The sequence below is a fragment of the Styela clava genome, chromosome 12 (genome assembly GCF_964204865.1).
Source record: "Styela clava chromosome 12, kaStyClav1.hap1.2, whole genome shotgun sequence".
Taxonomy (NCBI): Eukaryota; Metazoa; Chordata; class Ascidiacea; order Stolidobranchia; family Styelidae; genus Styela; species Styela clava.
Window position 1 is genome coordinate 6734905 of NC_135261.1, and position 22045 is coordinate 6756949.

The window sequence follows — 22045 nt, forward strand, 5'->3', positions numbered from 1 at the left end:
TCACAAAATTAAATCTATTTAAAAGCTTACCTGGCAGGATTGTCATTTGTGGTGTGACCTTCATTTTTTATAATATACAAGTTATGTACTTTCAAAAAGTCTTTTTAATCAAACGCAATCAATTGTTGATTAAAGTAATGATTAACGTTTTTTAGTAAAAAAAGTATTGTTAGCATCCAAAACTTGTCATTGCCCTTCCAGTATGGAATTGCATGTCGAATTTGTATACAAACTGTTTTTATTCTGACTGACATATGCCAGGAATATCGACTGGCTAGTCAGTAATAGCTGCTAATGAAAGGTCTTTCTACCTGCTTTACTTTAGACCCCCGCACACACGTCTTTCTAATTTTTCGCTCGGTGTCAAAATAACATGTTGAAATATAACTCAACGTTTACTATTCATATATATCTAACATTCTGCTCTCTATAAGTTATACTAATATAGACATAATACATGTACGTCCACAAATGTTTGTTACGGCACTTGTATTTGTGCGTTGAAGTTGAATGTCAATATAAGACAATAGTAACCATGACAATACAAACAATCTCATCGTGCATTGTTTATCAAACTCGATGCAAACGTAGCACTAAGTAAACTTCATGCTACAAGCCAGAGAATTGCAATAATTTGAAGTTTTAACTATCACTAAAAATATTTTGAAAAGTATAGCACAGTATTAGGCGCTACAGAAGTTATGTGTACCAATATGGGGGTAACTAATTTTGTTCGCCCACTTTACATCAAGTTGTGTAAAGGGATGGGCAGGCCTACTTGTCTAACACAGACAATCCCCGAACTCGTAATAGAACTAAAATGAGGACAATTGTCATAAAATTATGGCCCTAATCGGTACACATCTTGTTGAAGTTTGATGGAATATTAAACGCAAATTTCTAAACCTCGAAATAATTTGTTGTAAAGAGTACGGTTATATTATTCACCATACTCGTGTTGAACTCTGATACTGGATCAATATTTGCAATAGCAAACAATGAGGATGATAAGTTTGCAAGAGTATTCACGTTGCGTAACTTTCACCTTGCTTCCCATATATACACTTTCCTTGCATAAAACTCCTTATATGTGCATACTTGATAGTACAATACACTTGATTCAATTATATATTTAGCCAAGACTGGCAATCTCATAGATTGAGTTATACATTTAGGTATGAGTAGTCTTAATTTCATATGAAATGCTTTTACCACATTTTATTTTTAAATGATATAATTGAAACAGTTGAATATGATAAAAATACAGTACAGTCATACGATACAGTCAGAATAACATCAAATACCAACCCAGGGTGTGACATAAAGACGAGTGAAATATAAGAAATGAGGTGGGGATATTGGGTAATGTATGGATGGATATAAAACGGGTTTCTATACTGAAAAAAAATGCTCTTTTTGTAAATTGTTTACTACTTAATTAGATTTGAAGCACCGCGCTTATAGGTGACTTCAGACAGATTATATGTTTTGGAATGGGTTACATATAGATAAAACTCCGGAAGCTGCAAATGAGAAGTAGAATAGGGAATTGTATGTTTTCGTATAATTCACACCAAAATTTTCTATTGGCGATTTTAACAAGATATTCTAAGATTCCTAAATTATGTATAATAGCTTCCGAATTGATATCATATTAATATAACTAAATAAAATAAATAAACATTGAGAGATTGGAATAGGAATTAAAATCTGACAAATTCCATTTGACTTTTTTTTGTTATTGTTCCAAACGTGGAGGTTTCATGTGTATTCGTGTTATTTGAAATTGTGATGGATATTCAGGTATTTCCAGCCACTTCACTGGCCACAGCCCTGATGTACTGCATTTACAATGTCAAACCACGGTGATATAATATTCGTTTAACACAGTTAGCACAGACGGTTTTTAGCAATCCAGTAGTTCCAGCCTCATGCTCATGTGAGAGATGTAATCAACTGGATAAATCCTGATATATCTGGCTTCTATTGCTTCCTCAAAGCGATTTTCAACAGGAGTGTCCCCGTCGCTATTTGCTTCGAAAATCTAAACATAATAATATAAAAGTCATAAGGAATTTTGCAAATCATTTTTTTTTTTAATTACGAAGTGTAACTTTTGTGAAAAATTTAGTAAATTTTCTCCACTTTCGTAATTAAGTAATTAACAATTTATTGGTTCCGTTATTTTCTTGGCGGCGGTCCCCGTGTACATACATATTCGCTGTAAAACCATCAGCATATTTATAAGTTCATATGTGTGAGTTGTTTGATTCGACATAGCCTATTAAAAAATGAGACTGCTATGGCATACTCTGAGTTAAAAGTAATGTACTTGACTAACTGTTTGAGAATTCTAGGTAAAGTAAATTATTTTGAATCAACGCTGTAACATGCAGGTTATACCAAGCTAAGAAAATGACGAAAACATACGGTAGATTCGACTTAAATTCAGGTGTTTAAAGAAAACTTTACTTAGATCGTGGAATCGATACACCTGGCAAACAGCACAATTTATGTTTAGCCGTGCCCCGACGCGTACAGTTAGTGCAACTGAAATCCGCATAAAAATTTTGAGCATTTAAATTACCCTTTCCGATCCATTTTCTTGGTATGTCCGCAAAGCCGAGACTGAATTTCCATATTGTACTTTATATGACTTTACAAACTGGCCGCTTCCGTTTCTTCCTTGTGTAACAACACCAGTGATTGATCGAGGTTTTTGAAGATCAACTTGCACCCATTCACCAGATCGACCTGACATTGTCACCACGATATGAAAATGTCATTAGTCATTCAGAAATATAATAGCTTTCATTTTTGTGAATACTATCGGTTTATTTTTCATTGAGTTCAATCACATATGATGTTCATAATGACTGGAAATTTTTTTTTTAAATTGCAAGGGCATTTATCATACCATTTATTGTTTGGGACCTCACAGATGTATTAAATGAATTAAAAATATTTGAACAATTACTGATTAAAACAATAAACCTGGTTAAGATATATATATTGAGAACTGACTTCACAACAAAATTGAATTTGTAAAAGGACTTTATTGACACCATAGAATACCGATTTTACACATAGAGGTATTAAAAATTGCACTAGTTCTATGCAATAGTACCATCCGTTTTTTTTATTTTCAATTGGTATTAAACAATATACCAATTGTAATAGGACTTCTTAGATATACAGAAAAGTCAGTATGAAAATTTCCAAGTTAGATTTTGATACTTACTCGCCCACGCACACCATGAGATGCGAGAATTGAGCGGTATGTTGACAAGGGGACAATGAGGATGTGTAGATGAGGCTGTAATTGAAGATATCGGCACAAGACCTGAAGAGATTCCAACATAACAAACACCTGTTGGAATATATAAGCTTCAATTCCAATATAATTCACTCACAAATAGTTCAAAACCAGCAAAATTGTTTGAGATTACATTTGAATTAATAAAAAAACAAGATATGGACACAATGGCAAAACTTGAATTTTACAAAATTAAAATCTTACAAAAACATCCCAAATAAATATATTCCAAAATATTAATAAAATCAAGAATTAAATGAATCGAATATATTCCATTTCCAATTTATTCAAATATTCGATTCGTTTTTACATCCCTGCTCGTACCTAACTACTACTTTGTGTTGGGAAATACGGATGCATTGAATACAAGTATAAAAAGTTAATATAATACGCAAAATTAAGGTAACGTTTTCGTTGAAAAAGTAACTCTTAAAAAGTATCAAATCTTTTACACCGGGACCTACCGCTTGTCTGACCACAAAATCACTGAATTTAACAAAACTTCGAAGCCAAAAGCGAATCCCATAGAGCTCACAGATATTTTCAAAGTAAACAAAAGTAATAGCCTTTAACAACAAGCTTTAACACTGAAAATTCCAAAGCAATTTGATCTAGTAGTAGTCTCGTACTAGTCTAGAAGAGAAATGTGATTTTTTACAACAACAACATACAAACAAAAGGACCCATACGTCCATTTAGTGTCTAAAAATGAAAACGTTGTCAGGGACTCTAATATATTTGACACTTTAAAATAATTGATCAAGTCATATGTAATAAATGCGGGTTCTTTTTCAACAACAACAGCAAAAAATACACGATAGTCACGATTACTTTTTGTTTCTGCGTATTTCTTGCATTGTTGAATCATTTCAAAGGAGTAATGTTATACATTACCTTTTACAAGACGTCCAACTCTTTGTAAAATTTCTGCAATCGAACAAAAAATGATTAATTTCAATTTTTACTTAAATATTATATTTAGAATATATATACAGTATATATACGGTACTCCGAAGTATGTGTACCAAGATGGCGCTCAACCTGAACATAGTATGTGTACCCGGTTAGGGTTGAGATTGTGCGCCATCTTGGTACACATACTTCTGGAGCGCCGTGTATACAAAAATTCTAGACTAAGTTCTTATTTCTATATTAGGTTCTCATGGAGTTGCCTCATTGCGTTCTAAGTATAAAACTCCAGAATTCAGCCAATACGCTGGATTTATGGATTGATGTGAATGCCACACAATTAGTTATATACTTGATTAAATTCAAGTATTGTGAAGTTTGACTCAACTCAGAAGTATATACCTTACCTTCTTGTCTGCTTAATTGCTGTTTTAGCCTTTCTACCTCACTCAGGTCACATACGCAAGCACCCGCGTCTCCTTTTAAACCTTTTGGCCCACGGTCTCCAGGAGGTCCCAAAGGACCTCGCTTACCTGGCCTAGACTCGCAATTGTTGCACCCAACTGGGGCTAACTGGCCCATACTTCTTTTCGCTTGGCCCCCGACCAACTGTCGCATTACGGACATGCACGCCTCATCGTTAGTCGCAAAGCAAGATGACAATGTTAGGCAGAGAAATACAAACGTTCCCATCCAAATAGACCTCATTTTAAAGTAAAATCTTACAGACGGAAAAGAAATAATTTATGTTATTGTGCGCATTTTTCTATTTGCACAAGATTCGATATGTGTCTTAGTAATTGCGGGATGCATACAAATCATAGTTCTGAGGGAAGAAGCAGCTCGAATGCAAAAAGCTTGAACCAACGAACGTTATCCATCTGAAAGCAAATTTTGTGACTAGCCATCAAACAAGACCTATTATCAACTCTGTAATGAATCTAGGTTGACAAATATATAAAGGTTTTATTTGAATTGAAATAACGCAGAAAAAAATAGCTTCTTGAAACAGACACCAACTCTCTTCTACCATCTACCCAACTAAAACGGAAAAAAGCGATTCGTGGAAATAGGTTATTGTGCTATGGCGAACTCAATTTATGTCGAACACTTATGCAACATATTTTTTATCACTTTGAGGCATAAATAATGAACTACGCGGTTTATTTGCTCATTTATTAGAATTTTTTGTTTACCAAATCATTAATATGCCATTCAACGATGTGAAATTGCCCGTGGGCATTTACAAGTACAAGACAACAAACTTTTATTTGACAATTTATATGGTTCTGATAACTGTCTATATTGAGAAGAATGTTTAATGAACAAAAATACTGACCGAAAAAATGAGTAACTGGCTCAAAATGTTTGTATTGGAATAGGAACTGGGTTATCACCTCCTGGGTGTTCGAACTACGATATACCAAGCACATGCGTCTATATTTATTGCAATAGAAATAAAATATATTTGAAAATCCAAAACATACGCACGTTACCAAAATGGTGCTAAGTTTTTAAGCGTCATATCTATCGTCATATCAGTTTTTTGTTTCATTTTTAGAGCGCTTATTCCCTTCTTTGGTCCTGAACAAAACCCTCTCTAGCAGTAACTGATACTGTTTCTGTCAAAACCTCAAATGGTACTTTGTGAAGTAGCCCATTACACTCGTTGCATAGACCCTTACTTTTGATACATATTAAAGCTTTAAAATATAGTACCGTACCGTAATTGTGTATATCTGTGAAACCAGTTCATTTCGTCTTTTAATTAGGAATTTTCATGCATAAATTCATAACTCCCATACTGCACTGTAGTCTCAGCTTTTTAATTCTGCCTGTTAAGGACTACTTCAATACGTCAAACAACTCATTCAAGTCAAATGTATGCACGTAGCTTGGTGTCAGCAATCCCCTTTACATCGCTTATTAGACGCAAGTAATAATCGTTTCCGATTGTTTTGTTTCCAAAAACTTGAACAGTGGGCAGTACGCATTGATGTTGATGGAAACGATAAAGAAGTATTGAGCATTATAATATAGCGATTTACAAGTGCTTACAACGATTGATGCTCATTTTTTTGGAGCTCCCCTAGTATGTGTACCAAGATGGCACACAACCTGATAACCCTAACCTGGTACACATACTATGTTCAGGTTGTGCGCCATCTTGGTACACATACTACAGGAGCACCCATTTTTTTGATGTCTATTTTATTTGCTTTCGGAAGCAATTCAAAGATTTAAAACTTTTTGTATACCACGAGATGATAAAATGTATCAATGATGATCAAAAATGTACCTATCTACTGTGGTCTACATGGTATAAAGGCGTTTCGGCCCCCGCAAGATCGAGTGCAAAATACCGTTATCAATATTGCGCGAGACTCCATCTCCGTGATTGCATATTTCGCCACTGAAGGTATGAAAAAATATTTCGTTGCTTTATCCTTATGATGTCATTGACGGCTAGTCCGAAGCGTCCATAGGCCGAAACGTCTGCAAACCCAGTTGTTCTCAAACTTTTAAACCGCGCAATCTTTTTAAAATTTGTAAAGTCTAAGAATAAGCTAGCTAACAATAAGCTACAAATAACAGATAGCAAGGTAGTAAGTAAGTCTTTTTTATTCAAAAAACGTTGAAAATACGTGGCTGAGACGTAAATCATGAAAAGTTTTGAAATGTAATGTTTTTCAAATGTTTTCAAATGGTTATAATGACAGTTTAGAATCTCGGGTAGTGAAGGGTTGAATTGTCCATTCATTCTATCACGAAAAATAATTAGTTCGTTCGTTTAAAATGATCCTTCTGTAATCTCTGCAACTCAACAACAAATTCAAACACACAGCCGCAAAATTTATTACTTCAATATTGTTATATGAGTCGTGAAAAATTCAAAACGTTGTTGCCTTTTCCGGATTTTTTTATTTTATTTTTTTTGTGGACCATAGCGCGGCCATCCTTCAATCTCATCCACTTCAACAGATATACTATTTTCTAGGAACATTAGAAGGCGCTCGCGTGATATGTGCACCAAGATAGCGCACAGGCTGAACCCTAACTTGACACACATACTATATCCAGGTTGTGCGCCATCTTGGTGGTGCACATACTACGGGAGCACCTATTAGAACGATGGAATAAATCAGTGGTCCTTAAACGGTGGGGCGCGCCGCACAAGATAGGGTAGAAGATTTTTAAGCTGGCGTGAAGCTAATTAAAAATAAAAATATTTGTTAGATTTGAACTGCCCGCCTCATTTTGGATATTAACATTTTTTTATTTTTGATATTCACGTTCCATCCACGTATTTTCAAAGTGTTTTTGAATAAAATATACTTTCGCTGTACTATCTCCTATTTGTAGCTTATATTTAGCTCGTTATTTTTGAGTCAGAGCGCGAAACTTGACAAATTCAAGAAAGGGGGCGTGGCTTAAAAAGTATGAGAATCACTGAAATAAATTAACACTCCGGTGCTTCGGAACTAACCAAGTACGTTGAATATCTTCGTTAGAACCACATTAAAAATGCGGTAGATACGCAACTACATTGTATATTTCAGTTCTTCCAGGGATAATAGGAATTTCTTCCGGTATGAGTGGTTACAATAGGTAAACCTGTGGGAATTCGAAAAAAATATGGAAAGTCTTCAAAATCTTCTAATGTTTAGGGCACGGAGAGTGAATTGATTGATATTTATTTATATATAAAGCATTTAATTGTAACCGTAAAACACAGTAAATATTTTCTCTTACAGTTAGGATGAAAGCAAATACCAATTCAGGGTGTGACATAAAGACAAGTGAAATACAAGGAATGAGATGGGGATATTGAGTTATATATGGATAGATTTGAACAATGTCTCTACTAGAAAGGAAACTGCTGTTTTAGTAAATTGTTTACTAATTTATTCACGACAGTTTATGTCGGTCGTCAGCAATCCAGTAATTCAAGTCTCAGGCTCATGTGAAGGTAGTATTCAACTGGATAAATCCTGATATATCTGGCCACTATTGCTTCTTCAAAGCGATTTTCAACAGGAGTGTCCACATTGCTATTTGCTTTGAAAATCTAAACATAATAATCCAAAAGTCATGGAGAATTTTGCAATGTATGTTTATTAATTAAGAAGCTTTTATGAATTTCAATATTATAAATATACATTGAATAAAAAGGATGTAAGATTGTCTCCAACGTAACATGTTTGGAACTTGTTCTAGATCTAGACAAAACATGACTTTTGTGCAAAGCGTTTGAGATTGCCGTTACTTTGGGTACAATCATACGCAAACCGATGTCCAAGCCTATACAAAATCAGGTGAATTTTCTCCATTTAACAATAATAACAATTCTATTGGTTTGTTTTTTGTCGGGATCACCTTGTACATATTCGATGCAAAAAGCATCAGCATATTTATAATTGTATAATTGTAAGATGTTTAATTTGACGCAGCCTATTAGAAAAATTAGGAGTGCTATGGCATACCCTTAGTTAGAGTTATTATTTTAATACACTTGGCTAAACGTTCGGCATTATAGGTGAATTAAAATGTTTTGAAGCAATGCTGTCCAATGCAAGGTTATGCCAAGCTAAGGAAATGCCACAAACATAGTAGATTTGCACTTATATTTAGGTATTTGAAAAAATCCTCACTTAGATCGTGGAATCGATTCGCCTGACAAACCGCACAATTTATATATAGACATGACCCGGTGCGCACAGTTAGTGTAACAAAAATCCGCTTAAAAATTTTCTGTATTTAAAATACCTTTTCCGATCCATTTTCTTGGTATGTCCGTAAAGCCGAGACCGAATTTCCATATTGTACTTTATATGACTTGACATACTGGCTGTGCCTGTATCTTCCTTGTGTAACTACACCGGTGATTGGTCGAGGTTTTTGAAGATCAACTTGCACCCATTCACCAGATCGACCTGACATTGTCACCACGATATGAAAATGTGATTAGTCATTCAGAAATATAATAGCTTTCTTTTTTGTGTAGACTATCGGTTTATTTTTCATCGAGTTCAATCACATATGATGTCCATAAAGTCTGGATTTTTTTTTTAATTGCAAGGGCATTTATTATACCATATATTGTTCTGGACCTCACAGATGTAGTAAATGAAGTAAAAATACCTGAACAATTATTGATTAAAACAACAAACCTGGTTATGATATATTGAGAACTGACTTCACCACAAAATTGAATTTGTAAAGGGACTTTATTGACACCCCAGAATACCGATTTTACACATAGAAGTATTAAAAATTGCACTAGTTCTATGCAATAGTACCATGCGTTTTTTTTTTCATTTTCTATTGGTGTTAAACAATATACCAATTGTAGTAGGACTTCTTAGATATACAGAAAAGTCAGTATGAAAGTGACCAAGTTAGATTTTGCTACTTACTCGCCAACGAACACCATGAGATGCGAGAATTGAGCGGTATGTTGACAAGGGGACAATGAGGATGTGTAGATGAGGCTGTAATCGAAGATATCGGCACAAGACCTGAAGAGATTCCAACGTAACAAACACCTGTCAGAAAATATCGGCTTAAATTGTTGGTAAAACGAGTTCGAGCTCAACAAAATGAACAAGCATGTAATCCACACTCTAATAGTTCAAAACCAACAAAATTGTTTTACAGAATGAAGACAGAACATTTGAGTTGATAAAAATAAGCAAGAGAGCAATGTACAAATATATAGACACGAAAGGTAAAACGAAAATGTATCAAATATTTTACAGTACAAGTAGTCTAAGCACTAAATCACTGAGATGTGATCAGGGAACCACAGCACGATGCAATTTTCAATTTTGATTACGTCATTACACATAACTTCGAAACGAAAAACGAATCCCACAGAGCTCACAGATATTTTTGAAATGAATATAGTAATAGCCTTCAACAACAAGCTTCAACACTGAAAATTTCAAAGCAATTTGGTCTAGTACTTGAGAAGAGAACGGTAATTTGTTTACAACAACATACAAACAAAACGACCCATATGTTCATTTAGTGTTCAAAAATGAAACCGATTTCAGCGACTCTCCTATCTTTGACACTTTGGTATAATTGATTCAGTCATATGTGAAAATGCGGGTTATTTTTCAACAATAACAGCAAAAAATACACTTCACAGTATTCGATAGTCACGATCACTTTTTCTTTCTACGTATTTCTGGCTTTATCAAATAATTTCAAGGAGTAATGTAATACATTACCTTTTACAAGACGTCCAACTCTTTGTAAAATTTCTGCAATCGAACGAAAAAAACATTAGTTTCGGTTTTCACGTATATAAATAATGTATACGGAATATATATATATGCAAAAAAATTCTCCGAATTCTATATCAAGTCCGCATGGATTCCTTGCCACAGTGCGTTTTTATAAAACTCCGGAATTCAGTCAATATATCAATGAGAGAGTTTATGGATTTAGGTGTAAACCACACCTTCAGTTATATAATTGATTGAATTCAAGTATTGTGAAGTTTGACTCAACTCAGAAGTATATACCTTACCTTCTTGTCTGCTTAATCGCTGCTTTAGTCTTTCCACCTCACTCAGGTCACATACGCAAGAACCCTCGTCTCCTTTCAAACCTTTTGGCCCACGGTCTCCAGGAGGTCCCAAAGGACCTCGCTTACCGGGCCTAGACTCGCATTTGTTGCACCCAACTGGGTTTACTTTGTCCATATTTCCTTTTGTTTGGTCTCCGACCAACTGTCGCATTACGGACATGCACGCCTCATCGTTAGTCGCAAAGCAAGATGACAATGATTGGCAGAGGAATACGAACGTTCCCAACCAAATAGATCTCATTTTAAAGTAAAATCTAAAAATAGGTGGTATTTTTATACAGAAAATAATGATTTACGTTTTGCATAATGTTTGACATGAGTCTCAGTAATTGTCGGGATGCATACGAATCAAAAGCTTGAACTAGCGAACGTTATTAATCTTAAAGCAAGTTTTGTAACTAGCTATCAAACAAGACCTATTCTCTACTTTAATTAATGATTTTTACCATCTAACTAACGTAATCTGAAAAATTCTAGTCGTGGAAATAGATTAATGTGCTATGGCGAACTCACTTTATGTCGAACACTTATGCCTCATATTTTTTATCCCCTTCAGGCATAAACAATGAACTACGCGGTTGAAGATGCTTCATTGCTCATTCATTAAAAATTTTGGTTCACCAAACCATTAACCTTGATATGCGATTCAACGATTTGAAATTGCCCGTGGGCATTGATTGGTAAGAGGCGGAAAATTTTTATTCGACAATTTATATGATTCAGATGGCTGCCTATTTTGAGACTAGAGTAAACCCTCCTTATCTCGACACTCCCTAGTCAAATTTTTTTAAATATTTTCAATTAGAATTTGTCACCTAACCAAGATGGCTTGAAAAGCCATTGAAGGCTTGTTTGAATCGTATTATTGTTTTCTATACGCAAGAGGTCGCTAATGGACCGCTCCAGCTACGAAATTTTGCGTACGTGAGAAAATTCATCGACGATAGTAAACAAACATTCGAACCTTTCTTCTTTATGGCGGTTGAACCGTTACTTATGATAACGGCACTCTCTCGCAAGCGTAATAGTCGTCTTGCTGTTTTTTTTCCTAACAAAATGATACCACAGGCAATGGTGTAGCGCAAACAGCTGCCGAGTGACGAAGCGGTATGTTTGTGAAGTCAACGTAGTTCAACGCAGTTCTTGTTTGTTTATTATTGTGGGGGTAATTATTAGTGCGTGTTTACGCGAGAAAAATGAGCGCTCGGCCGCGCAAAGTACTTTCTTTCAAGTAATAACGTATTTCTTTGTATGTTTCTTAGCTTCCAAATATTTACAGATATAAACTCGTAAAATTGGAAATAGGCCAACAGGGAGTGACGCACAGCCCAGATACAAAAACACTCGGACAAGCCTATATCATGCTTGAAAACGGCGCGAAAATGTCTTATTGGGTTTGTTTTGAGTTAAGTCCAAGATAAGACCTATACATGAAGAATATTAACTCTTACTGACCAATCATATTAGAGCCATATTTATATTGGACATAAGTCTCATCCCGGGATAGCAGGGTTTGAAGAAAAATACTCACCGAAAAATGAGTAATTGGCTCAGAATGTTTGTATTGGAAAGGAATTGTGTGTGTTCGAACTACAATACCAAGCACATGCATGTATTTTAAATCGGCCGAGTGCAATAGAAATAAAAGATATTTGAAAATCCAAAACATTCGCACTTTACCAAAATGGTGCTAAATTTTTAAGCGTCATATCTATCTTATAATTTTTAAGCGTCATATCTTCATCGAGTTTTTTTTATTTTATTTTTAAAGCTCTTAATCCCTTCTTTCGTCCTGAACATAGCCCTCTCGAGCAGCAACTGACTCTGTTTCTGTCAAAACGTCGAATAGTAATTTGTGACGTAGCCCATTACATTCGCCGCATAGAGTAGACCATTACATTTGATACATAATAAAAGCTTATGACTTTTTAAAATATAGTACTGTCTACAACCCATTCAATGCATTCTATTGAAATTTCCTCATAAAATTGTGTATATCTGTGAAACCATTTCATTTCGCCTTTCAATTGGGATTCTTTATACATAAACTCATAACTCTCATACTGCACCGTAGCCCCAGCTTTTTAATTCTGCCTGTTAAGGACTACCTCATTACCGCAAACAACTCATTCAAGGGTACTCCCATAGTGTGTGTACCAGGGTAGCGTTAAGGCATAATTTTATTTCGATTTTTATTATTTTAGTTCTGATACGAGTTCGTGGACTGTATGCGTTAAACAAGTGAATATATCCCTAGCCTGTATAGGTTCCAGTCCCTTTACACAACTTGTTATGATGTAAAGTAGGCGAACAAAATTAGTTACTTCCATATTGATACACATACATCTGGAGCGCCCTTTAATGGATACCAATTAGGCTAGCACTTTTTCTTGTTTATGACATGAATACCATAATTATTAAAAGTGCATCTCACATAATCTTATGGTACCATGATCTTCAATAGTTAGTATTACTAATTTCATGATTGAGGATTAGTATAGTGTTGTCGATACCACTCAGTATATCTACAGCATGAAATTACGGTTAAATTGTATATGATTGGCAACCAATCGGAAATCGGAAGATAACAATTAGCGAAAATACTTCAAACCCAAGCATGTAATTGAAAATAAGGTACCGGTAAAACAAATGAAATTTTCGAAACGCTATTTTTTCTTTTTTTCCTTTTTTCCATCAATATTTTCATATCTGAATCAATGTTTTGCACCACGAATAAATGTTTATGAAAAAGCGTTTCGTCCATATGTCACATATATAAGTAGACGAATAGCTAAAATTTTAATCTCAATGTTATAATAGTCGATTGAGTATCCTTGCACACATTACATACAGATACATTCACTAGAGTTTGAAGATTAAAATAAGTCAATCCATTTCGTTATATTGAATTTGACTACAATATTTGAATAGAGGGTCAAGTATTTCTCATTTTGTACGCTTTGAAATAGTAATTCACTACACAAAATATTTGTTCAGATTTAATGATTGGTGACAAAATTGCAACATAAAATAAAGTTAGGAAAACACAGTAAATTTTTTCTCTTATAATCAAATTTACAAGTCATGTATTTCAACACAATTCTACATCTAATGTTAAAGTCAAGTCAAGTTTATTTTTTCCAACCAGTAAATAATAAAATGAAAAAATGAAAAAAATACGATACAAATGAAAAGTATACAGATATACTGAGGAGGAGAAGTCGCGGGGAACCAAAGCTGGCTATCAAGCAGCGAGCAGCGACACCAGGTTCAAATGTCGAATTTAAAAAATGCAATTTTAGAGTTAGGAAACTACTGTTTTTGACGGTGAGTATTGTACGAATCAATAATCTAACATTGCTCAATAGAGATAGTTAATTTCTCAAGTGAGCATTATAGCGTCAAAACACCAACTGCTGTACGGGAAACTGTTAAACAAATTTGAACGCTGTTCAAGTCCATATTTGTAATCTATCGGAATATGTATGATGTTTTTATATCCTAGTCGTCGCTAATTGTGGAGTGGACGGATTACCGCTTCTACTGGAGGATATTGATTTTGATGATCTTGATCCGACAGTCGGTGTCAAGTGAGCACACTTGCGTAGAAACGCGAACGTAGCACGTCGCATTTTACTGCAAAAAAATGAATTGAAGTAAAAGCAACAATAGTATACCACGCAGTAAGATAGTTTGCTAATAATACTATATTGATAACGATTCATGCGACTGTTTGAACAATGTTTTATCGCCACTGCCTGAACTTTTGAAATAAATTTTCTGATCGTTTTTCGAAAAATGTGATTTTTAGAAAAATACTCCCGCCCCTTTTAAGTACTGCAGATTGCGCTCACCCCGGAACGGGGGCGAGGGCTTTCTACAAAAGATCCTGATTTACTTTGATCTTGATTCAATAATGAATAAAATCGAGTTAAATGTGAAAGTTTGGATTAGTCGAGTCGGATTGAGTATAACTTGCTGGACGTGGGCACCATCGTGATAAAGTCAAAAAGTCAAGTATACATCATCCATGCTTGGAATTTGTAAATACAGTTGAATACTGTATAGAATTCACGCTCTTCTAATAATTGAAAATTTATTTTTAAGAACCTTAAGAAACGAAGGCACATGCCTGGGATTAGTATAGCGGTCCCTAAACCCCAAGTTGCGAGTCACGGGCAATCCGAATCTTGAATTGAGTTCGAAGTCGAGTCAATCATAGAACTCGAAGTCTCACTGGTGAATAGTTTAGGACGAGTCTGCATCATTTCATTCACATCAAGTCAATTCGAGTCAGAAGAGTTATTTCGAGTCTTTGATAAATGGTGACTCGACTCAATTTAATGATTCAAAATTACAAATACCACATATTGCAAATTGCGATGATATTCTACGTCAGACTATATTGAAGCATAGGATTGCAAAAATGAGCGCTCCAGAAGTATGTGTACCAATATGGAGGTAAATAATTTTGTTCGCCTACTTTACATCAAGTTGTGTAAAGAAACTGAAACCTATGGGCATGAGGTATATTCAATTGGCTAACACAGAAAGTCCTCGAACTAGTAATGGAACTAAAATATGGAAAATCGGAATAAAATTAAGGTCTAATCCTAACCTGGTACACATACTACGAGAGTACCCCAAAATGAATAAAATAATATTGAACTTTATATACCTTGATCCCAAGTTATAGAATATGGGATTCAAACACTCCGATATCCTGAGAAGACAATGTGCAATTACTGAATACAACCACTCAACCCTCGGTGTCAGAGGAGCTTTTCTGCTCTTAGAAATGATTGCTGTCGCTCTGTAAGCTGTAATGGAAGTGTTTTTAATAAATATTGGATTGCATGGAGCTTATATATGATTAAGCAGAGGACAAATGAAACATAAATTGAGGTCTTTATCTAGTGAGTTATTTTTGTTGTGCAACATAGTTACTAACCCTTCAACTCAACGTTTCCCGACCACGGAAGAATTTCTCCCTACGGAAGTGTTTTGTCGTTCTTAGGGAGGATTTAGCTTTGTATTTGCTGTACTATTCCAAATATTCTTCAGTTTATTACCATTACTATAATACCTATTTAATTACCCAAACTGTACAAAAGTGGGAGTGGAGACTTGCGGATATTACCAGCAAAGGATCCATTTAGGATTAAATGAATAAAGTACTTTGTTACATGCGGGTAAGGGAGGAACTGAGAACTCCAAAAACGCAAAGCAAGGAATTTAACAAAATAGGTTGGAAATCACTGCTTTAACCGTTATTCCATCACACACACATTTCCAGTATACTTTGGGTATGTGATGGCGAATCACAATTATCTCTTTGAGTCTTTCGCGATCCCTCGTCTATTGCAACAAGCCGATATCTGTCTTCGTAATCTGTTATATGTCTTTTTTTATTTTTTCATATCGTATATTGGTTTTGCATGACGAAAATAAAATCTGAATCTGAATCTGAAATTAATTAGTCTTAGAATAGTCTTCGATTACTTGACCAGGATAGAGTTAATGCGAAACCAGCCGCATTTAATGCATCTCTTTTAACACAGTTTTGGACGTTTAGTGTATTTTAGGATCCTGCTGGACTCCAAATGTCAGCCTCTATCATTGCCGTCGTTAAAATAACTAAAAAATACTCTATTTCAAAAATATCAAGGAAACACTTGTTTAATACATTAAAAATATTTGAGATTTTCAACTTTTGCCAATACCATTCCACTCACATATATCAGGAATGTATCCAAATAAAAATGAAGCAACGATCAAGGTTAGTTGTAGCAAAGCATAATTTTCTTTCTTCTCGGTATTAGCACTTCGCCGATGAGTAATTGAGAAATTTTCTGGAAAACAATAAGACACTCTTGCATGATATAAATATTCAAAAACAAAAATGTTAATGGTAAATCTGCTAGCAAGTACAATGAAGCACAATTTTACAAAAACGAGTTATCGCTCAACTCTAATTCATGGAAAATTATCCTAATGCTGCTGATATACTTGGTTGAAATGGTCAGTGATTTTCCCACACCCTCCCATAAAGGGTGGACACCCTGGTAAAATTTCAAACACCCTCCCAATTTTGAAGTGTGACATCATACTTTAAATTTCTAAATTACCGTATTACCCGGCGAATAAGTCGCTTTTCTAGAATTTTTGGCCCTTTTGGCCTTTCTCAAATTTTTGGCCTTATTTTGCGGCTCGTCTTATTAGTCGAGTATGGTAACTTTTTTTTTGTGTCGCTTTATTATGTATTAGGTAAAGTTCTTTTATGGTGGACGCAATCGCAAGTTGAACACAATTAGATGAAAATTTGAAGACAGTTTGAATTCCCGTAATTATTATGGATTGAATATTGCGCTATACAAGAATCGTCATTATAGGCTATTTTAACCAATGCGCAAACGCGGCGACCGCTCAAAAGCCACTGCATGGTAATTTGAGATTCCGATGTTGACGCGATTTTACTACCCCAACTTATTGGCAGGTTATATGCAAAAACCCATTTTTTCAGGCTTAAAAACGGGCCTCGTCTTATTTACCGGGTAGACTTATTCGCCGGGAAATACGGTAAAAATAATTGTATTTGAATATTCAGAAAGTGGCGCACATAGAAGTGCAGCTGGTAGATTTGGAAACACCCCATTTGGGAACATCAGAAATAATTGAAACTCCTATTTGTACTCAAATAATAACGTACAACCATCTCAACTATCAATGACGCGTATTCTAAAACTCTCCCATGGACGCTATTTTACGTAAATATGCCACTGCTACTAACCTCCACTAGGCTTGAATCGTTTTCTCAATATTACTATGCATAAAATAACGCAAACAACAACAACAAGAAGCATTGGTAGATATAGAAGTATCGGAAAAATGTAGATTGAATAGATCATCGCCATCGGTACCCTGTAGTATAAATACGTATTATAAGCTTGTGTGTGGAAATTTCTGAAATATTTTTCCATGAATTTTTAAATTAGCAATAAAAAATGAGCAATGCTCAAATATATGGGCACGAAAGATTAAACAAAGTATTATCAAATCTCTAATAGTAACGTTAGTCTGATCGCTGAGATGTGATCACGGAACCACGCACAGTGCGCAATTTTTAATTTTGGGGACGTCATTACACAAAACTTGCAAGTGAAAAAAAAAGAATTCCATAGAACCCATGAATATTTTTAAAAAATAAAAATACTAATAGCTTTCAATCGACAACAACAAGCTTTAACCACTAAAAATTTCAAACCAATTGGTCCAGTAGTTGAAGTAAAAAGCTATTTTTACAGCAACAACAGGGTAAAAACACGATCACTCCTCGTGTCTTATAATATCAAATAATTCGGTCTAAGTTTCTAACACGAGACCCACATTATCCGAGTCGTATTCTGTTATTTTAAAGTTGTAGGTGAATTTAAAAATCAAAATTAACTTGAAGTTGAATAACTATAAGGATCACTTTAAATCCACTTTTCTCAAAGGGCCTCTTGGTCCGTTAAATACTTAAATACGGTAATCATTTTTTAATATTTTTTTTATCAATTCAAGCTCAAAAAGCTAGATCTAATACTGGATACATTCAAAGAAGCAAATCAATTTGGTTACTTTTCACTTTTTTTATATAAAGAAGCATTTTAAATATATAATTTTAACAGTTTTTCCAATATAAGCTATTTAAATAAATGAACAAATGTCATAACGTTAGGAATGGTAAAATTGAAGTGTTGTTTCCTACAAAAACTAACAATGGTAGAATAAATGAACACTTCGAAGAACATTTCAAACGTGGTAATTGGTGCAGTTAAGCTCATAATTTGGCTATTTTTTGGTTTCGATTTTTTTCCGATTGAGTTCTTTTTCCGCCCAATTAGAAATTCCGCAAACCATAATGACGTCATAATTTCCTGTCATTACATCTGATTAAAGCGTATTAGCAAACATAAAAGGCAAAATAAATTTAAAAAAAAAATTTTTCAAATATTCTATATAGCGATTATCATTAATAAAATTTGAAACCGGTTTAATTGTCAGATGTGTTAGATAAAAATCATACCATTTCCTTTGCATTCTACAAGACCTTCCTCCAAATGCATGAGCTGGTGGCATGTGTACTCCAGGCCACAAAACAAAACATACAAATCCAACAAGCAGAGTTTCAATCCATATGAAAGCGACAATAAACTAAACAGGGATTGATGAAAAAAAATTAAAAAGTCAGACAAAACGAAATGGACAAATAAAATATTTTTGGTGTTTTGCAGAAATAAAATTAAAAATAGAATATTTTATTGTACAGTGATTGTCTGTGACCGCGAGCCTTGTTTCTTAAATAATCTAAAAATCGACTTACCGTCGCATGTTTTGTATTAACTTTTCTGAATTTATGTGGATTCGAAACTGAAATAAGCCTGAGTATTGCAAATATGAGAATATGTTGAATTGTTAAAATAGTAGTCCAGAAATCAACTGCTTGTGCTATCTAAACAAACAAAAGAAAATTTGAAATGAGAAAACGGTACTCGCGTAATATGTGTACCTGGTTAATTAGGATTAATCAAGATCTCACACTACAAAGATGATTTGCAGTTATCATTTTTTACCCAAATCCATAAATATTTATATATGAATTTATCTTACTTTGCAGACAGCCTCTGATGCTTCGTAATATCGATATCCAAACGTGCTTCGGTAAATCACAAACGGACTATCAAGTGCAGACAGAAAATCTGACAAACACAAGCTTGCTAGAATCATACTGAAAATTGTCCTGCAAAATAACAGAATGAAATGATTACTCGAGTTTAATTTTTTTGAATACGGTCATTCCATGTAGGAAGAATATAAAACGGATATTAAAATTGAACAAATTTTATTTCAAACTTGTGAAAATTAGAAATGGAGCGCTATTCATGTAGATTCTTGTGATTAGCGCATTGAAGCTGGCTACGTTACCGTTTCGAGCATAAGGATTGAGCTGACACCATATGCAAGGTAGACCAGTGTGCCTTTAAAACGACAGTTCGCCAACACACAGTAGGCAGGGTGTGCCTTGGGGAAGGGGCATAAGGGCAGCCGCCCCGGGCCACACGCTGTAGGTTTGTTGCTTAGTTTGATGATTTAATTAATAATAATACAAACATTTCACTCTTACTTGACCTTTAATTTATTCATTCTCATGTATACCAACATTAATATTTTTTTTATCCTCTGAAAAACTCACTCTAAACATCAGAAAAGTATGTCACGCCCCTGACTGTCGAAATGTGTCAACAAAAAGTGTTTAGAACCACCATTCTCGGACCTCATAAAAATCAGATTACTTTTTTTTTTTATTTCATCCAATGTCAATAAACACACAGGTAATTTACATGAAATGTGATCAGACATTTATTCATTCAAAATATTTCACAAAAAACTTACTTCTTCATTCTTAAAATCACGATGAACGTAATAAGATTCGCGAACATCCCAAATAAGGAAAGAATTCCTAGAAAAGTTGTAACTGTTACTGCACCAGCAAATGTGAAGAGCTTGTTCTGGTCTCTGTAATAAAAATATAAGGTAATATCTGCAAAAAATAGCTTAAAACCGACTGTAAATTTGTTGTATAATTGAAGCAAGTACAGAATGAAAACGAACCTTACCAATACTTTGAACACGCGAAAATTATTTGAAGCTCTCTAGGGGTGGGGAGTGAATGTTGTTCAAATGATTCATTTTTATTTAGATTAGCATATATATTGTATTCTGAACCAACAAAAATGTAATCACTTATTCTTACTAAGTGTGTATATATAAGTAGGGTATGCATAAAATCTTAACTAGTTAAGAATTGCAAAGGGAATTAACGATACCATATATTGTTTTGTCCCTCACAGATGTATTAAACTACGTAAAAATGCTTAAACAGTTACTGATTGAAAAACAACAAACCTGGTTACGATATATAGAGAGCTGACTTCATAACAAAATTGAAATTGAAGGGACTTTATGGGAATCCTTTATATTTTATATTGTTAGACTGTGCCTGATAAAGGCATTGCAGTATAGTTTATAACAAAAAAACAGAAAAATGAAAAATATGTATATATATATGAAAATGTAAAAACGCACACTAAATAATCATAAGGTGTTGTTGTTCCATTCATCACAGTGGAGTTCATGATGATTGGATGTTCAGTAACGTTGACTTGCGATTCTACCAAGATCGACATCGGGTTAAAACAATACTATCACCTAAAAGTTTTATAATTTAGTTCAGCTGAAAACATGAAAATATTGTGGAATTACATTTTTATTTCAATATTTTTAGATTTTCTTAAATAACCTATCCTGCGGTTCCCATTTTTTTTCGTTTATTTTCCCCCTTGGCCCAATTTGAAACGCTCATGTCGCACTCCGGCTTGGGAGAGCTCATGCAGTAAATCATATATAAATAAGTATTATATTTCAGTAATAATAAAAAACTAAAAAGCATTAGCAATACTACAGCAAATACCGAGCAAAATTCTCACCCAATAATGACAAAATTTCTCTCCGGTCATACACGTGTAAAAATTAAATGAATTATCAGTAATAATTTATTACTACTCTAAATAAATAATAGTTGCTTCAAGTAATGACCCGTTAATAATTGCAACTAAATCCTGTTCGTGAAAACTGGTGAATAGAAACTAGAAAAAGGACATTCCAAGGAAATTGAAAGTAAAATAATCCCAAAAAATTTTTAATAGTTACCCTGGTTGTAGACAATTAAGTTTCACCAACAAAGAGATATTTTGCCCGTACAGACGATAATAAAGTAAATTTTTTTTCCCAAGAACCACAAAATTCCTCCCTAACGAGGAATTCCTTTCTGTTCGGGAAAAGCGCACTCCCAACTGATTTAGCTGCGAACATGGACGTGTCAGGTATCTCTAATCCGTCACATCGTGCGGTATCATCATTAGCCTACTAGGCCGACTAAATCATCATGATATAAGCCGCAACCTGTGATAATGGGGTATCTTCATAATAAGGAAAAAATTGTACAATTATTCAAAATAAAATATTGCAAATGTTTATTATACAAAATTGTTAAACTTTTCGCTGACATAAATAGGATCTTACAAACTGCAGTTAACAGAAATTTTGAACACCTCATAATATATTTATGTTATAAACATCGCATTTCGGGGACCAGTCTTGCCCAGCCGGGGAGAGATTTC

At 34.3% G+C, this 22045-nt stretch overlaps 3 protein-coding genes across 5 annotated transcripts; all 3 read right to left on the reverse strand.

The window, feature by feature from the left end:
* Window positions 1-1776: 1776 nt before the first annotated feature.
* LOC120329493 (lactadherin-like) lies at window positions 1777-7029 on the reverse strand. The gene is made up of 5 exons (XM_039396140.2): window positions 4633-7029; window positions 4211-4243; window positions 3242-3370; window positions 2588-2754; window positions 1777-2044 (listed from the first exon to the last, which is right to left on the reverse strand). The coding sequence occupies exons 1-5, from the start codon at window positions 4931-4933 to the stop codon at window positions 1907-1909; spliced, it is 768 nt and encodes a 255-aa protein (XP_039252074.2). The 5' UTR covers window positions 4934-7029; the 3' UTR covers window positions 1777-1906.
* A 145-nt stretch (window positions 7030-7174) lies between these two features.
* Window positions 7175-11077, reverse strand: LOC120329485 (lactadherin-like). The gene is made up of 5 exons (XM_039396133.2): window positions 10764-11077; window positions 10462-10494; window positions 9643-9771; window positions 8993-9159; window positions 7175-8294 (listed from the first exon to the last, which is right to left on the reverse strand). The coding sequence occupies exons 1-5, from the start codon at window positions 11062-11064 to the stop codon at window positions 8157-8159; spliced, it is 768 nt and encodes a 255-aa protein (XP_039252067.2). The 5' UTR covers window positions 11065-11077; the 3' UTR covers window positions 7175-8156.
* Window positions 11078-13286: 2209 nt separating this feature from the next.
* On the reverse strand, window positions 13287-21812 carry LOC120329476 (neuropeptide Y receptor type 1-like). 3 transcript variants are annotated; one of them, XM_078118719.1, is made up of 10 exons: window positions 21576-21812; window positions 20952-21074; window positions 20259-20381; window positions 19476-19605; window positions 19189-19317; window positions 18892-19019; window positions 17614-17744; window positions 16559-16675; window positions 15502-15643; window positions 13289-14462 (listed from the first exon to the last, which is right to left on the reverse strand). In XM_078118719.1, the coding sequence occupies exons 2-10, from the start codon at window positions 21050-21052 to the stop codon at window positions 14318-14320; spliced, it is 1146 nt and encodes a 381-aa protein (XP_077974845.1). In that variant the 5' UTR covers window positions 21053-21074; window positions 21576-21812; the 3' UTR covers window positions 13289-14317. The 3 variants fall into 3 exon arrangements, with proteins under 3 accessions (XP_077974847.1, XP_077974845.1, XP_077974846.1); XM_078118720.1 differs by having other exon boundaries at window positions 13291-14459; window positions 21576-21811; XM_078118721.1 differs by lacking the exons at window positions 20952-21074; window positions 21576-21812 and adding an exon at window positions 20772-20864 and having other exon boundaries at window positions 13287-14462.
* Window positions 21813-22045: the final 233 nt, after the last annotated feature.

Bases quoted from the DNA above. Each gene is read 5' to 3' on its own strand.
- LOC120329493 (XM_039396140.2), bottom strand. From the start codon at position 4,933: ATGAGGTCTATTTGGATGGGAACGTTTGTATTTCTCTGCCTAACATTG. The intron at 4,244-4,632 runs GTAAGGTATATA...GTTCGATTGCAG, and splicing joins GCAATTAAGCAGACAAGAAG to AAATTTTACAAAGAGTTGGA. The intron at 3,371-4,210 runs GTAATGTATAAC...ATATTCCAACAG, and splicing joins AGTTGGACGTCTTGTAAAAG to GTGTTTGTTATGTTGGAATC.
- LOC120329485 (XM_039396133.2), bottom strand. From the start codon at position 11,064: ATGAGATCTATTTGGTTGGGAACGTTCGTATTCCTCTGCCAATCATTG. The intron at 10,495-10,763 runs GTAAGGTATATA...GTTCGATTGCAG, and splicing joins GCGATTAAGCAGACAAGAAG to AAATTTTACAAAGAGTTGGA. The intron at 9,160-9,642 runs GTAAGTAGCAAA...TGACAATGTCAG, and splicing joins CTCATGGTGTTCGTTGGCGA to GTCGATCTGGTGAATGGGTG.
- LOC120329476 (XM_078118719.1), bottom strand. From the start codon at position 21,052: ATGTCGATCTTGGTAGAATCGCAAGTCAACGTTACTGAACATCCAATC. The intron at 19,318-19,475 runs GTAAGATAAATT...TTGTTTGTTTAG, and splicing joins CATCAGAGGCTGTCTGCAAA to ATAGCACAAGCAGTTGATTT. The intron at 17,745-18,891 runs GTATGATTTTTA...TTTATACTACAG, and splicing joins TGTAGAATGCAAAGGAAATG to GGTACCGATGGCGATGATCT.